Raw genomic sequence first — 17,638 nt, 5'->3', positions numbered from 1 at the left:
TAAACTAAATCTTGAGGATGAAAGCAAACTGGAACCCAAGCAAAGAACAGTCATCTAATAAACTATTTGAGATTCCAGTTGAGAATGTATCATAAATTAAAGTCATGGATATTATGGCAAATCTACAGATGAAAAAATCAATCTGCTTTCATCATCTAAGATATCACCTAAAAAGGCAGAAGAGACTAGTAGCCTGAAGATTATAAAGAACACTGACAATTTCGTGAGCACCTACTATGTGCCAAACATTGTAGACATGCTTTAACAGATTATTCTGATCCTTACAGCCTTGCAAAATAGGTATCATTTCCACTTTATAGATATGGAAAATAGAAAAGGAGAGTTATAAGGATTTACTAATGGTTAGTAAGTTAGTAAGTGATTTTTAAATCCAAGCCAGTCTCACTCGAAAACACCATTTTAGCCTAAGTTATTTATATAGAATGACGACCAATGCTAGTTATCTGATTATTTATATTCAGTTATCCCTTCCTTATTAGAAACACAATTCTTTTCTGGATTTCTTTTTAAGAGGAGTTGGGGCGGGGAGAAAAGCTAAGGGTGTATAAAATACACTAATTTAGCCCAGAGCAGCACAAAAAATTCCAGCCACCCAGAATATGTATACCAAGTTGCATGTTTCTAACAAAGCAGTAATACTCATATTAATCACTGTACAATAGACTTTAGTCAGAAGATAAAAATATTATTATTTTTAAGTTCTAGGAATAGAATGTATGGCATGGTGACTATAGTCAATAATACTGTATTGCATTATTTGAAAATTGCTATGAAAACAGATTTTAAAGTTGCCATCAAAAGAAAAAGTCTCAGGGTGCCTGGGTGGCTCAGTGGATTAAAGCCTCTGCCTTCGGCTCAGGTCATGATCCCAGGGTCCTCGGATCGAGCCCCGCATTGGGCTCTCTGCTCAGCAGCAAGCCTGCTTCCTCCTCACTCTCTGCCTGCCTCTCTGCCTACTTGTGATTTCTGTCTGTCAAATAAATAAATAAAATCTTTAAAAAAAAAAAAAAAAGTCTTTTGTACTATGTAAGGTAATGTGTGTTAGACTTATTGCAGTGGTCATTTCACAATGTATACAAATACTGAATCATTGTGTTCACCTGAAAATAATATGTTGAATGCCAATTATACCTCAACTAAAAAAATTAATGAGTTTGAGAAATATCAGGAAAAAAGTAATAAAGATAAAATCATTATCAGTACCAAATATTGATGAGGAGTCAAAAAGCAGCACAGGAGAAAAGTGTTCCTGTCACATACTTTTGTGACCAGGCGTTTGATGATCTTACATTGTACTCCAAAGCATATTATACTCTCCACTCCCTGACAGTCTACCAGAACTAAAATTATAAATACTTTCACAGTGTAGTTGGTTTAGTTTTATAAAGACAGATTCAATTTACTCAAACTCTTCCAGCCTTGATAGGCCCTTCTCCTATTACTATTTTCCCTCACTTTGTATGTGTCCGTGTGAATTCAATAATTAACATAGAGAAACAAAGAAAACCTTCCATACCTTACACTGACATTCCATCTGACTAACATCAAATACCCAATAATTAGCCAGCATCTGGCCCCAATGAATACAGTATAATTAGTAAGCAGATGAAGAAAATAAAATTACTAGTTGATGGTATATGAATTATATATAATGAAATTATATTTTAAAAAACTAGGTGAGAGGCGCCTGGGTGGCTCGGTGGATTAAAGCCTCTGCCTTTGGCTCAGGTCATGATCCCAGGGTCCTGGGATGGAGCCCCGCATCGGGCTCTCTGCTCAGCGGGGAGCCTGCTCCCTCCTCTCTCTCTGCCTGCCTCTCTGCCTGCTTGTGACCTCTGTCTGTCAAATAAATAAATAAAACCTTTAAAAATAAATAAATAAAATGAAAAAATAAGAAAAAAAACTAGGTGAATATTTTGTCCTAATACAATGACTAAAGGCACATGTACATAATGAATGAGTCAACATTTGGCTGCAACTGGGATATGAAAGCAAAGTTCTAGGCTGGAGTGCTGGCTCTACCACTCACTATAGGTGATACTCCATGACTGTGGGCATTGAGTCCTCATTGGTTAAGAGGTCAGGACAGTGCCTCCTGCCTGCAGCTACTGTGAATATTCTGTGAGACTGGACTTTAAATACCACAAAACAAAACGAACACATTATTAGTTTATTAAGCTAGGAATTCTAGTGTTATTTTCTGTTTACAAAGAGGTATTTTTATTTCCATTCAGATACAGAATATTCTTTTGTGTACCTACTTACACTTTGTAGATTAAAGACTTCGTAACTCAAAGTTTCTTTTAAAAATGGAAAACTGACCCCCTCTACTGAGTATCACTTGTCTCCTCCTGTTTCTCCCCTTTGCACCTTGAAAGAGGCTAAAGACCTAGTTCTTTATTACTGGGGGGCAATACTGTTTAAAGGAGGTTTGCAGTAAAGGGATTCAGATGGATAAATGAAGTATGTACTCTGAAGCAAATTACTATGCACTTTGAGACACTGAGGTAGGTGAACTTTCAGTTTCCTTCCTTAACTTTTTTCCCCCAGTTTGTGTTTTATTGACACCAGTGCTCAAGCTTCGACCATGTACTTCCTCAGTGGGTAGAGCTGCTCCTTCTGCGGCTGCTTCTCGGTCTTCAGCTCTTCCTCGTGCTTGTTCAGCCAGCGGCACGTGGCGCATGTCTTCTTGGGCCGCAGACCCAGGGACTTGCACTTCTTACCTTTGTAGAATTTCCTGCCTTAGTTTTCTTTCTGGTTGATGACTGTGAGAACACTGGCAATGGATCCGCCAACAACTTGGACCTTGGAGAGCTCGGAAGCCATGCCACCTGTCCCTCTGGCAATGTGCAGCTGGGACGGCTTCACCTCAGCTCTTCCAGCAGTTTAAGCAGCTCCTCCTTCTTGCCACAAAGGTCTCAAGGTTTCATCTTGGCCCTGTCTGCATAATCCATTGCTGCTGCCGCTGGGAAGAGACTGACGGAAAGAGCTCTTTCCTTAACTTCTAAATTCTAAGCAGCTTTAGTGAGTTTAGTATTAATTAGTGAGTATGCCCTTTCTCTCCCTTAGGAAGAAATCAACTTTCAGATGGAAAGAAACACAAAGAACAAGTATGAAACTCACCTTTTCTTTGTCTTCCTTGGTTCTCATTCTCTCACCATAGACCAAAAACACATGCTGACCAGGATCATAACACCCAGGGGACTGGTCAACTAGCATCAACTGACACCAGCGGAAAAGGTCCCGAAGGTTGAATTCCCAGGGTCCTCCTTTTTGCCCCCATTTCTTCTCAATAGTCACTTCATGATCAATCTAAAAAAAAAACACCATTATTGGGAAACATGTCCCATTGCTAAGCACACTGCATTAAGTACTATCGATGTACTACAAATGCATACATAATCTGAAACAGAAATTAGGTTTGATACCAAGTTTCTTTTTACCAACCCAGACATCTAAATCAGGAATACTCTTGTAGGCATTAACACTGACAAGATCTTAATAACCATAATCCTCAAATGAGTATTTTTTTTCCAGCAGAAACATCTACAATTCAATGTGATTTATTTTAGAGAGACTGATAAATTTGATAGTGTCCCACAATGAAAAAATGATGGTTCTATTACAGCATGAAAATAAAAAACAATTAATACAAGTAGGTACTTACTCGGTTGTTGAAAGCAACCATCTTCTTAACAATATTTTTGTCAATGGCTGGAAACAGAGTACTAGCAATGAACTCCATGTCAATTACTGTAAGGGGATCCACAAAGACCTATAGAATCCATAAAGAACATGAAGAAATACTATTGCTTCTCTTTACTGAACACCAGGAAGAACTACCAATTACAAAGTAAAATTGTTATTTAACACCAAAGTAACAGTACCTCAGTTTAGATATACATAAAAATTGTTAGAGAATTCTCTTTTCTTACATTTTTAGGATACAGAATCCTATAAAATATTTGAAATACAGGGCAACAGAGGTTTTGTTGTTAGCTCCACTCTAATGAATTAAAGAAAAAAAGATAACATACAACTTAAGTGTATTTGTTTTTATTTTTAAGCATTTCTGTCTTTTTAAATTTCCTATGTATATTATGTCCTCAAAACTAGATGGTAAGGCATAGGAGCATTTACTTCAAAATCTCAACTTTCAACTTTTCAGTATGTTTGAAATTCCCCATAATAAATTACTCTGAAAAGATACTCAGCGAATTATAAAAAGGGACATCAAAGAAAGCCAACATCCAGAGCCATTTCCAAATCCGTAGGCTAGTCAAATTTTGACAAATAAATATTAAAACAAGTAAGCATATGTGTATAGATACACATACACACTCTCCAACCTCTGCAAACGAGAATAAAGACAGTAAGAAAGACATCAAATGTTAATAATGATTGACTCTGGTATGGAGAATACTGGATTTTTTATTCTTCTGGTAGTTTTCTTTTCCTTCTTACTTTAACTAAAATGCATTATTTTCATCATAAAAAAATTTTCAGTATTTTAATAGATCACGCAGACACCTGGAAAGGTAAAAAACTGGCCTTGCTCCTGAGGATGGTAATGGAATTCCTGGAGGGGTGGTTATCTTACCCTCCACTAACTGATAACACACCGGTTTCCAGGACTGGAGACAAAGGGACACATACCTGAAGAGAAGTGATGATGGGAATCAGTCACATTAATATTCACCATACAGAGACATGGAATTGAGAAACAGATCATTAAATCGATGCTCTCTCATTCTTACAGTGAGCATCCTCATAGGTATGTGCCTCAGCCCTATCAGCCCCAACATTCCACCTTCGGTCTCCATGGCAACAGCAAATCTTACCTGAGTGAATCTGTTAAGGAAAGACCTTGGCAAGCCTTTCCTCCCACCTCCTTGTCTAAAAGGATTTTGACACCCAAAAATCTTCGTCTTTTCATGCTGTACTTGAAAACTCATTCCCAACTCAGGAACATAGATTTCTCCTCTGTGGTCAAAACAAGCATTGAGTCCTTCCAATACAGACTGAGAAGCCAGGTTGAGCTATTTGAACAAAGCATATATATTTATTACATATGCTATATAACTATAAAAAAAATGTATAAAACCAGAATAGTATTGTCTTCAGGAGGAAGAAGCTCAAACAGTACTGATAACATTCCATTTTTTAAGATTTATTCATTTTTTGAGAGAGAGAGACAAAGTGGGGGGAGGGAAAGGCAGGGGAAAGAGAATCTCCAGCAGACACCCTGTTGCACACAGAGCCTGCCATGGGGCTCCATCCCATAACTGCAAGATCATGACCTGAGCCAAAACCAAGAGTTGGACATCCATTGTATTCACCTATACAGACTTGTACATCCCAGCTTACCAAAAAAACTTGCCAGTACACAGATCTCATTTTTGCACTGTGAGATCTTTAAAGATGAAGACTGCTCTTTATATACTTAAATTATCTTCTCCAGCTAAAATACTGAATGAAATCTCTGAATGGGTTTCAAAGTCATGATATAAACTACATAAAGTAGATCGACATGGCTAACGTTCACCAACATTTTTGTGAACAAGAACAAATACAAGGAGTTTCTGTGCCAAAAATGAAAAGAGCTGAATGGAGGTCTTCAGATGCAGTTTACAGCTCAGGGATGCAAAGTATGGTAGTTTTTAGGTAACATAGGAAATTCAATTAGGAAAATGAGAAATCAATAAAATGAAAAGGGACAAAAAAAAACCCCAGATTCTATCAGAATTTCCAGTGTCATGTTTACATGAACACTACAAAGCACAAAATCCACAGACTATTCCCAAACATGTAAAACTCTAAAAGCTACTCTTAAATGTGACTTAGTTAAGAATGTCTTGGGTCGGGGCGCCTGGGTGGCTCAGTGGGTTAAAGCCTCTGCCTTCGGCTCAGGTCATGATCCCAGGGTCCTGGGATAGAGCCGCGCATCGGGCTCTCTGCTCAGCGGTGAGCCTGCTTCCTCCTCTCTCTCTCTGCCTACTTGTGATCTCTGTCAAATAAAAAAAAAAAAAAAAAAAAAAAAAAAAAAAAGAATGTCTTGGGTCACCTGGATGCATTTCCACCCATCAGGACTATGGTCTGAGGCCTTAAGCTTTAAAACTGAGCATTTTTCCCCCTGGCTAAGGAATATAATACTACCAGGCATCTTTTTCCAAAAATCAGGGAGATGGGACTCACCACTCTCCTAATATGAGAAGTAGGAAGAAGCTCAGCTGAAAAGTAACCCCATAGCCTGGCCTCCAACTTCAGACCCAAAGACATCTGAATCTTGGAGAGCCGCTGGGGCCAGTCTTAAAAGTTCCATCCACAACATTCTGGTCACACCAATCATTTAAACTTCACCACTACTTCCCAGCCTTTTCCTGGATTAATAAGGCATATGACTAGATGCCATTGCCCATAGCTTTAAATTTTTTATTTCTGTACATCACCTTTCCATATCTCCAGCTGCCTGCTGGTCACTAAGTTTCAGCATTTATCCCAGGTATCATGAGGGGCTCTGTTCTTCCAGTCAATAACTTACCCATAAGGCACATGTAACACTGACCATTTTCTCACCATTTTTTTTTAATGTCTCTTAAGATAACTTCCTGCAGTCTCTCTGTTGCTCTTATAAAAAATGTGGTTGACACTCTAAAAAACCCATGAAATAAATACAAAATACAAAGCCAGACAGACACCAAAGAATAAACCAGTGAAGAGGACAGTTTTTCTCTGGAAGCTGGCTTATAACAGCAGGTGTTAGTGGCTTGTATATACAAGGGTTTCTAGATATGCTTTCTGACAAGTGACTTTTCTTATTCTTCAAAGGACCGTGGAGGATTTTTCTTCGTTAGAAATTTGTACTAGCAAAACAGCATGACCTAATTATATGAAAAGTAAGGTATGCCCTAGCAATATAAAAGTATGACTGCTTTTCCCATTGTGACCCTATGCTTGGCATGATGGATAGTTCTCTCACCTCATCCAACACAACCCAATGGCCTGCCTTCAGAGCCGCCAGCAACGGACCATCTCGCCAGGCAAACTCTCCTCCCTTGCCTCCTTCAACAGGTAGATCTGCTCCAAACAGGTCTGTGATGTCCTTTGAGAGGAGGCAGAAAGGAGGAAAAGCCAATATTACATAAAAGAATTAACTAGATCCCAAGACCCTAAATCTAACATGATAAATTCTTGGGCCTTATGCCGCTTTTCCTTTTTATTCCAAGACAGAACTAATCAATTCTAGCGCTCTTTACCAGGAGCCCAGACATGCCTCCAAGAACCTTCTCACCACAACACTGCAAGTTATCAATTGATTGGAGCTGGAGCTCTAGATCAGTTCTTAACTGTCGCTATACTTGGAAATTAATTAGTGAGCTTTACACAAAACAAAACACAAAACAAAACAAATAAAAATAAAACAAAGACCAGTAGCAATGCCCAGGCCCTGCTCCCAGACCCCACTACTGGAGAGTCTTATTTGTCACCTCTTGTCCTGTGAGAGTATTTAAAAGAGATTTTATTTCTATTACATTTTTAGAAAGGACAAAAATAAAGAAGGCTCTGTTATAATAAATACTGAATTGGGCAATTATCTCTCAAAAGACAATGAAATTAAAGCATTGAGAGAATAATATTACAGATATCAGTTATTAATAAATCTAAAAGGAGACTTAGTTTGGAAGGCCATGTTGCTGTAGTCTTTATCACCATGAAATGTTTGGGATTCTGAAAATGTCCTAATTATTTCTGATTAAGAAACTCTATAAACAGATACAAACATTACTCCCTATACTCATCCTCATCAGCTGCAGGATGACTAAGCTTACCGTCTGCTCTGACAAGTTGATTCGAACAAGGATGTTGCCTGAAGCCTTTGCTAATGCTCCCACCAAACTTGTCTTGCCCACACCAGGGGAGCCCTCCAGGAGAATGGGTTTGTTCAGTTTTGTAGCTCTTAAGAGCCTCTGGGCATTCATAGCTGTGGTGCCTGCACTGAGTGCATAGTCGGCAACATTATTCCTGTGAAGGACAGGTCCTTAAGCAGAGAAAAGAAAAGCCACATATTAGCTGGATGTCAACCAAATCATACTTACATGTCAATGCCAAGATTTTAAGAATCTCACAAACAGACTTTCAGTGAGCGAAGCACCATCTATAGTGAAAATGCTCAGCCCTGTTTCAACATTTCCCCACTTTCAGGTTATAAAATCCTTTGAAGGAATAGCCAGCAGCATATGTTATTCAACTGTGCCTACTACTCAGGTCTCTCCAGCGCTTATACCTACGTATATACTCACTTACATAGGTCTAACTGCAAGCACATGTTCCTCCTTTTACAACCTACAGCTGGAATTACTACATGTACTTGCACAATTTACCTTTACAAGTAAGTATATTCTTTTTAAGATTTTATTTATTTGACAGAGAGAGAGAGCACAAGAAGGCAGAGAGACAGGCGGGCGGCGGGGGGAAGCAGGCTCACTGCTGAGCAGAGAGCCCGATGCGGAACTCAATTCCAGAACCCTGAGATCATGGCCTGAGCCAAAGGCAGAGACTTAACCCACTAAGCCACCCACGTGCCCTATCTGTTTAAGAGTCAAGTGTAAGTTCAGTGTGTAGGCCACAGAAGTAATTTCATCCAAGGTTTTTAGGCCTCCAAGAAAATTCAGGATGCATCTTTAACCCATAATCTAGCTGAACTGCAGACTAATAATAGTTTTATAGGGCTTAACATTTGTGTCACTGTGTCTCCTGGAAGAAACTTTTCGTATACCAGTTTGGAGGGCTAGGATTAACATCAATTACCTCAGCTGTGGAAGCAGAAGCAAGGAGCACCTCTGTCCCAGGTCACTAACATATAGCTCCTACACGAGAGTCCTGAATATTATGATGATGACTTAGGGAAATTAGATCATTGAATGTACCATCAGGGATGAAGAGTACTACTGAAGAGAGAGAGGGAAAAGGGTGATACTCCGTTTGGCCACGAATCTAGGCTGGTTTTGTTCACTACTGAACCCTCAGTCACTGCCACTGTTCCTCTAAGCGTTTCAGGCATTCAACAATTATTAATGTAAGGTGGGAGGAAAGGAAAAGAAAAAGATGACCCTGCTATAGAAGCAATAATCTGAAAAATTACTAGTGCCTTCTAAGATCTCTAATCTACCTCATTTAAATATTTGGTAAGAGCAATCTAGTAAGAAAGAGAGCAAGGATTCCAACTGAAACCCACGTGAGTTTTCCATTTAATCATTCACTCATTCATCCATTCACTCAATCATCAGACATTTTCTGAATGCCTTTGGCTGCTAGAAAACATCTCAGGTGTCAGGAACAGGAAGATAGGGACACAATTCCTGCCCACAAGGGCTCACAAAACTATTTTGGTAAGCAGTGATGAGGATCTATAGTTGATACATTATGGGTTGAATTACCACTATAGGAAAGCTCTTGTTCTGAGCACCAAATTAAAAATAAATGTATTTTTTAAAGACAATTTATTCACAGATTAAAGACTGTACTTTCCCCTATTTTTATGTCGGTTATCTATTTTTAATTATTTATGAAATTATAGTTGGTTATACCAAGTCAAATTCTAATTCAGATAACTAGTTTAAAAATAATCATGCATAGGATACACTAAAACTCACAGGAAAAGTCAAGTACCTATGATCTACAAGAGTAGAATCTTCATTTATTTAAAATCATTCTTACCCCTTGGTATAAAAAATGGATGAATTCCCCAAAGGTTATCTATTCCAGTAAATTCTTTGGCCTTGAGTCGATCATAAATCTTCAATTCATTTTTTTGACACTCAGTAAGTCGCACTATCTTGCAAAGTTTCTTGAGTAGGAATTTCAGACATTCTTTGCGAGCCAAGAGAGCCGTACCAAACCCTGAGGAAGTTGCCCCTAAAAGACAGAGAATCGGTACATCAAACAACAGCACGACATGACACCAAGCTTCCCAACTGCTCTCAGGAGCGCTTGGGTGGTTTCCAGGGGAAATGAGGTTCTTGCTGAAGTTATACCCAAAATGCAATCGCTACTGTAGATAGTCCGAAGGCAAAAGTCTGGATCCCAACAATTGACAGATTGGCAGCAGCTAATTCAGTAAAGCACCCACGCACTCCAGGATGAATCAGCCTGGACGTAGGATGGATTAATGTGGTACTGCTGATCATATTGGTTTATATCTCTAATCTTCACTGCTAAAAAAAACAGAACTTAAATACTGAATATTATGAGCTTACAGTAACTTAAAAAACAAACAAAATAAAGGATTCAGGCAATAACTATAAATGACCATTCATGGTAACAATTATCCAGTCCAAGGGTTGGGTTGTGGACACTGGGGACGGTATGTGCTATGGAGAGTGCTGTGAAATGACAATTCACAGACCTGTGAGTCTACCCCTGGAGCAAATAATACACTGTATGTTAATAACAATAATTTAAAAAAAAAGAATTATCCACTCCTTCGGGAGCAAGGGCATTTCCAACAGTCTTCTTTTTACTCGTAATAACCACTTCATGTTTACCAAGTCTCTAGCCTATAAGCAATGAGAAGTTGCAGCCTATCTTTTATAACAGTCATCTCTCAAAAAGAGTAGAAAGAAAATAAAATCCATTCTTGGTCTCAGAAATGTTACAGTAAGTGATTTTTTTAAAAAATATTTTGTTTATTTATTTACTTGACAGATAGAGATCACAAGTAGGCAGAGAGGCAGACAGAGAGAGAGGAGGAAGCAGGCTCCCTGCTGAGCAGAAAGCCCGATATGGGGCTCGATCCTAGGACTCTGGGATCATGACCTGAGCTGAAGGCAGAGGCTTTAACCCACTGAGCCACCCAGGCGCCCCAGTAAGTGATTTTTTTAAAGTATCTGGGTCAGAGGTTGGAGGTCTGGGTTTGCTCCATTTCATACTCCCCTCTACCCTAACCCCCTTGTCCCCACACCAGCTAACAGACAACATACCTGAACCTATTCCATCTATGTACACCAGGCATGCAGCATGGACAAATGATGTCACAGTGGAGATGGTCTCTGGCCTTTTCAAAGCAGCTTCCTCCCCCATTGTGTTCATGAAGTTAACCCAGGACAGGATATCTCTGATACTGACCACACATCTTCGGCCAAATTCCTGGTGGGTCAGCCAATCAATGAAATCCAGCATCACCTCCGCTATGTCAGCCCCTAAGACATAAGGACACAAAGGCAGTTGCTTAGAAGTAGCTGTATGGAACACTCCCAAGAGGGTTTTGTAACATGGGACCCAGAGATGCCCTAAGAGAGTTCTGTGCTCCATAAGATTATATGCAAATTTTTGTGAAAGTCCATTACCGCTTTTTCTAAAGAGAGGGTTCCATTGCTTTTATTACATTCCCAAGAGATTCATAAATAGCATTCCACACTTACCAAAAAAGAAAAACCACTTTGAGAATTACAGCCTAAGAAGCAATCCTGAAAACTGCTCAAAAGAATATCCATTTGTTTCATCTTCAGATACAATTGTGAAGTCAAGACACAATGATTTTAGAAAATATATAAATTTTATCGTTTTTTAAACTGATTCACAGGAATAAGGATGCCATATTTTCAGTGGCATTTTTAAAAAGATTTTTTCTTTCTTTCTTTCTTTCTTTATTTATTTGATAGAGGAAGAGAGCAAAAAAAGGAGAGAGGGAGAGAGCATGAGCAGGGAAAGGGGCAGAAGGAGAGGGAGAAGCAGACTCCCCATGGAGCAGGGAGCCCAACATAGAACTTGATCCCAGGACACTGGGATCATGACCAGGTCACTAGGATCATGATCTGAGCTGAACGCAGATGCTTAACCAACTGAGACATCCAGGTGCCGCTTCAGTGGCACTTAGTTCAGGTTTTTTGTTTTATTAAATCAATGCATCCATCCATCAGAATTCAACAAATCAGAGGATTCATAAATTTTGTTTCATGATTTAAGTTAAAGGACCAGTCTAACTATCACAATTTCATATTGTAAAATATTTGGAAACAAAATACTTCTTAAGTAATAGAGATTAGAAGCAATGTCAATTTAAGTTTAATAAAACACTTTATATAACTCCTAAAATCAACAATAAACACTTATCTAAGAAGTATGAGTATGAAAGAACATTGTTTTTGTTTTGTTTTTTAAATACGACAGGGAGAAATCAGCACTGCTATAATATAAAGTAGACCATTCAGCAAGAGCCTTCAAGGCTCTACTGCAAATTACTTAGAAGAAACTATCCAGTCAGAAGAAATAAACTAATTATGAAAAAACCCACAAATCTTTAGAAAGAACTTAAAATGATAACTCAAGGGGAAAAATCCACTGACAATGAGGAAAGCAATTAAATGCTGTTTCAGCAACTAAACATTAAACATGAGTACTTGGATGAACTTTTCAGGGTGGAATAATTTTGAAGTAAAACAAGGACTTAAAGGACAACTTTTCTACTGTTAGAGGATAATTAAATCTTGATTATTAAAAAATAATGAGGTAAAGTGGATGGGTTCATACATTGTTTATAACAAATATTAAAAGGTAACAGAAAATAGGAATCCATGTTATAAATGTAATAATAAATACTAATATGTAAAATGACTGAGGTGCCTGGCTGGCTCAGTTGGTAGAGCATGTGACTCTCGATCTCAGAGTTTTGAGTTTGAGCTCCATGTAGGGTATAGAGAATACTTTAAAATAAATAAATAAAGATAAAATTGTTAGTATTTATTTATTTACTTATTCTTAAGATTTTTCTTTTCTTTTTTTTTTTAAGATTCTATTTATTTATTTGACAGACAGAGATCACAAGTAGGCAGAGAGGCAGGCAGAGAGAGGAAAGGAAGCAGGCTCCCCGCTGAGCAGAGAGCCTGATGCGGGGCTCGATCCCAGGACGCTGGAATCATGACCTAAGCCGAAGGCAGAGGCTTTAACCCACTGGGCCCCCCAGGTGCCCCAAGATTTTTATTTCTTAGAGAGAGACAGTGAGAGAGCGAACACAAGCAGGGGGAGTGGGAGAGGGAGAAGCAGGCTTCCCACAGAGCAAGGAGCCCAATGCGGGAACTAGATCCCAGGACCCTGGGATCATGACCTGAGCTGAAGGCAGCCACTTAACCGACTTAGCCACCCAGGTGCCCCAAATGAATAGTATTTATTAAAAAGTAAATTACAGGGGCGCCTGGGTGGCTCAGTGGGTTAAGCCGCTGCCTTCGGCTCAGGTCATGATCTCAGGGTCCTGGGATCGAGTCCCGCATCGGGCTCTCTGCTCAGCAGGGAGCCTGCTTCCTCCTCTCTCTCTGCCTGCCTCTCTGCCTACTTGTGATCTCTCTCTGTCAAATAAATAAATAAAATCTTTAAAAAAAAAAAAAAAAAAAGCAAATTACAGGGATGCCAGTCCCACATCAGGCTCTCTGCTCGGCAGGGAGCCTACTTCCCGCCCCCCCCATCTGCCTCTCTGCCTACTTGTGATCTCTGTCAAATAAATGAATAAAATCTTTAAAATATATATATATATATATACATATATATATATACACCCAGCATGATGAATGTTAACTAGACTTACTGTGATCATTTCACAATAGATACAAATACTGAATCATGTTATACACCTGAAACTAATATGATGTTGATTATACCTCAAGCAAAAAAAAAAAAGATGCATGTATACATCAAAGCAATCTAGCTCAATAAAAGAACCATACAATGTTTTGACCCTTACTAGATACCTTAAAAATTGCTAAATTTAGGTTTTAGGTATACAGAAGTTTCTTAATACTATTCTTCTATTTCCTTAAGTTTGAAAACGCTTATAATGAAAAGAACATTTAAAAAATTCTTTTCATAGAGAGCAAGCGGGGGGAGGGTATAGCCACCCAGAATATTTTTAAATAAAGTTAATAATGAATTAATTGATGACAGAGAAGCCTGAGTGACTCAGTCGGTTGAGTATGGGACTCTTGATTTTGGGTGGGGTCATGATCCCAGGGTCATGAGATCGAGCCCTTTGTCAGGCTCTGCACTCAGCAGGGAGTCTGCTTCAGGATTTTCTCTCCCTATCTCCCTCTGACCCTACCCCCACTGCACTTGCATTCTCTCAAAGATAAATTTTTTAAATTAATAAATAAAACTTTAATATAGGGGCACCTGGGTGGCTCAGTGGGTTAAAGCCTCTGCCTTCGGCTCAGGTCATGATCCCAGGGTTCTGGGATCGAGCCCGTCATTGGGCTCTCTGCTCATCAGGGAGCCTGCTTCCTCCTCTCTGCCTGCCTCTCTACCTACTTGTGATCTCTATCTGTCAAATAAATAAATAAAATCTTTAAAAAAAACAAAAACAAAAAACTTTAATATAGATTTTTAAAGTATTTCAGTATTATTTCTGATTTTGATTAAATGAAATCTTAGACCTATTCCTATTTTCTAAGACATGATTTCTAATTTCGATTAGCTTCAGAAGTTTGGGTATTATATTTACCACATGAAAGCTCTTACCTTCATGATCTACTCTGCCCAAAGATAATCCTGGACGAAGATTATGGCTGATAATCTGAATTAAATCTTCACGATTTGTGCTTTGTGGGCACCATATTTCCGTAAACCGGTTTCTTAAGGCAGGAGACAGCTACAAGAAAAAAAATTTCCATTTCAATGTAATACCTAGGAGGAAAACTAGAAAACAAATCCCTTGAAAGAGTATTAGCTGGTGAATCTAACAAACACTAGATGCTTCTTTTATTACCTTTACTACAATTTAACTGAATACCTACTTTATACTGGCTCCTTCCACAGGCCATCTCATTAATCTCCACCACAGCCTCCCAGACAGTATTCCTATCACTTTCTTTATAGGCAGAGTGCAGAACTTCAAGGTCTCATAGAATAGGTGGTATAAGTTGAAATCCGGCCCCAGTGAGTAACCCCCCAAACTGAATACTTCCCCTAAGCAAAGGCCTTTCCTTTACCTTCGGTTATATAACCAGTGCTTTAAAGAAAGTAAAAGCTATTGTCCCACAGGGGAGAACTGTCTGAAGTAGAAAGAGAAAACATCTTTTATATGGCTCAAAAGGGGACAGTGAAATTATTAAGGAGGCACATATTTTACCTCTTATATAACAAAGAACTGTTAGTCCTTCCAGTCTTTATGGCCTTTGCCCTGCAAATGGATTCCTCTTATCCTTTTTATTCTACCCCAGGTCAATAAACCCCTATTAACAAGCAAATACAATGCCAAACATGCACGTAACTATTAGCTTATTATTGCTTTCCTTGGCCTACGGCAGCAGGACTAGCAGTAATGCCTATACTCAGGAGCAGCTCAGTTAAGACCCAGCAAATGTGTGAGGGATCCTTGCTGCCATCCTAGACAAACAGTGCCACTCGTCTTTGGCATCCTACTTCACTCTGCCTGCTAGGCAGGCAAAAACAAAAAAGAACCTTCCCTTAGTTTTATAAAAGTTGGCAATCTTTTTCTAAGAAAAACTTAAACTATCCTAACAACTTAAGCTAACCTTAACATACACAACCTTGAAATTAGATCTTTCTATGTTATTCTCACTTGCCAAAGAATCAGTTTTCACATAATGTTAGAAGCTATGATGTATTTATTTCTTCTTTTCAAAACATTTCAAGAAGTATAGTTATAATCTTTCTTTTTATGCTACAGAGGAAAATCAAGCCCAAAACACCATGTTCGCATTTCAGGGATCCACCAAGTTACCAAGAATTTGAATTACTTTCATTCACAACCTCTGTTTCTTCTCATCATCCTTGACCTATCACCACATCACCATTTTCCTAACAGGCCAGGATCCCACACACAACATAGACTTCTCTACTGAGAAGCTTCGCAAGCCTGAAAGCCATGGTGTTCAGGGTATTGGATCCTGGTTGGATCCCAAAACCACCCTCTGAACAGAAGGCTGCTCTCCACCTTTTCCTTTACTAATAGTCTGAGGGTAACCCACAAAACCCCTGGAAAGAACAGAGACGGCCCACCTGCAAAACCAGAAGAGGCTCCTGGCTGCAACATTTTTGTCACTTTAAAATAGTCGTGTTTAAGAGACTCCAGAAACAGAGTTTAAGATTAAATTTCAGTTTCAACTTTCTCACCCATGAAAGTAGGAAAATAACTTTCACAAAGAGTTCTTGTGAGAATTTGTTATGGTAACATACATGAAGTGGTGGGCAAACAATGAAACAATGAAATTTCAGGCACACACAGTGAGATATTAAAATAAGGAAATAATGTCAGAATCTCTCAACTTTGTAATAATTCTAAAATATCTTTCTTTTTACCCAATATAAAGTTCCAAATGCATTTTTACATATTATATTTCTAGCTGCCAGTGAGCTGAGGTCAAAACTGGAAAAAAATTATGCTTCAGGAACACAATTTTACCTCTTTTTTCCCAAAGTCGCCCCCAGGGTTCATGGTTGCTAAGATACGGAATTTTTTCCCAGCAGTCAACAGCTCTACCTCATTATCCTTGTCCTCTACACTGCCTTTTTCAGCTAATACCAGGCACTTTTCCATTTCAAGGACACTAAAAGACAAAAAATTGGAGAATATAAGATTAGAAAAGACTTACGTATCCTTTGTATTTTGTGGTCTTCAAGTTCTTTTAAAAAGGAAGAAAGTTATCTCCTCTGCTAAGCTTTTACTTAACACTTTCCTAGCACAAATTTTAAAATAACTCATGATCCCAATTCCTGTGTAAGGGAACAATATTTCTGATCAAAAGAAAAAAAAAATCCCTTTAGCCATTTATGCCCCATTATCGCACTTGCTTTACAAATGAGTGTCTTATATGCAAGTATTCATGGTAGCATTATTCACAAAAGTAGAAATAACCCAAATACCAGGCACCTGAGTGGCTCAGTTGGTTAAGCAACTGCCTTTGGCTCAGGTCATGATCCCAGAGTCCCTGAATTGAGTCCCACATTGGGCTCCCAGCTCCATGGGGAGTCTGCTTCTCCCTCTGACCTTCTCCCCCTCATGCTCTCTCTCACTGCCTCTCAAATAAATAAAAAACTTTAAAAAAATAAAAATAAAATTAAAAACACCAAACTTGGTAGAAATAACCCAAATAACATCAAGAGGTAAATGGATAAAAAATATGGTATATCTATACAATGGAAAACTCTTAGGAATAAAAAGGAACAAACTACTAACAGGCTACCACATGGATGACCCTCAAAACAATGCATAGTGCAAATGCAGAGAAACCATTTATATGCAATGTGATAAAAAGACATTTTTTTTTTTTTTTAAACAGAAAGTAATTTAGTAGTGACCTGGAGCAGGAGATGGCATCAGAAATACACTGTAGAGTGGCAGAAAGGTTCCTACTGGTATAGTGGAAAGGTAAAACTAGATTATGGTGCAAAACTCAGTAAATTTACCAAAACTTGTTGAATTATGCATTTAAAATGGATAAATTTATGGTATGTAAATTAAACTTCAAAAAAGAAAAACAGGAGTGCCTGGGTGGCTCATTTGTTAAGCTTCTGCCTTCGGCTGAGTTCATGGTCCCAGGGTCCTGGGATTAAGCCCTCTGTTGGGCTCCCTGCTCAGAGGAAAACCTGCTTCTCCCTCTCCCACTCCCCC

General features: G+C 38.7%; 1 protein-coding gene and 1 pseudogene across 2 annotated transcripts in view; both read right to left on the bottom strand.

Moving 5' to 3' along the window:
• The window catches only part of MDN1 (midasin AAA ATPase 1), a 168,103-nt gene that overhangs the window by 74,988 nt on the left and 75,477 nt on the right, over window positions 1-17,638 (bottom strand). For both annotated transcript variants that reach the window (XM_032339051.1, XM_032339052.1), the window contains exons 32-40: window positions 16,430-16,574; window positions 14,524-14,653; window positions 11,001-11,219; window positions 9,739-9,936; window positions 7,851-8,059; window positions 7,001-7,123; window positions 4,863-5,060; window positions 3,689-3,796; window positions 3,145-3,333 (exon numbers count right to left, since the gene is read on the bottom strand). In XM_032339051.1, the coding sequence (XP_032194942.1) occupies window positions 3,145-3,333; window positions 3,689-3,796; window positions 4,863-5,060; window positions 7,001-7,123; window positions 7,851-8,059; window positions 9,739-9,936; window positions 11,001-11,219; window positions 14,524-14,653; window positions 16,430-16,574 (1,519 nt within the window). The remainder of the gene's footprint in view (window positions 1-3,144; window positions 3,334-3,688; window positions 3,797-4,862; window positions 5,061-7,000; window positions 7,124-7,850; window positions 8,060-9,738; window positions 9,937-11,000; window positions 11,220-14,523; window positions 14,654-16,429; window positions 16,575-17,638) is intronic.
• Window positions 1,885-3,134, bottom strand: LOC116588234 (annotated as a pseudogene).

The sequence above is a fragment of the Mustela erminea genome, chromosome 4 (assembly GCF_009829155.1).
Source record: "Mustela erminea isolate mMusErm1 chromosome 4, mMusErm1.Pri, whole genome shotgun sequence".
NCBI classification, from domain to species: domain Eukaryota; kingdom Metazoa; phylum Chordata; class Mammalia; order Carnivora; family Mustelidae; genus Mustela; species Mustela erminea.
This window is presented reverse-complemented; position numbering and strand designations above follow the sequence as displayed.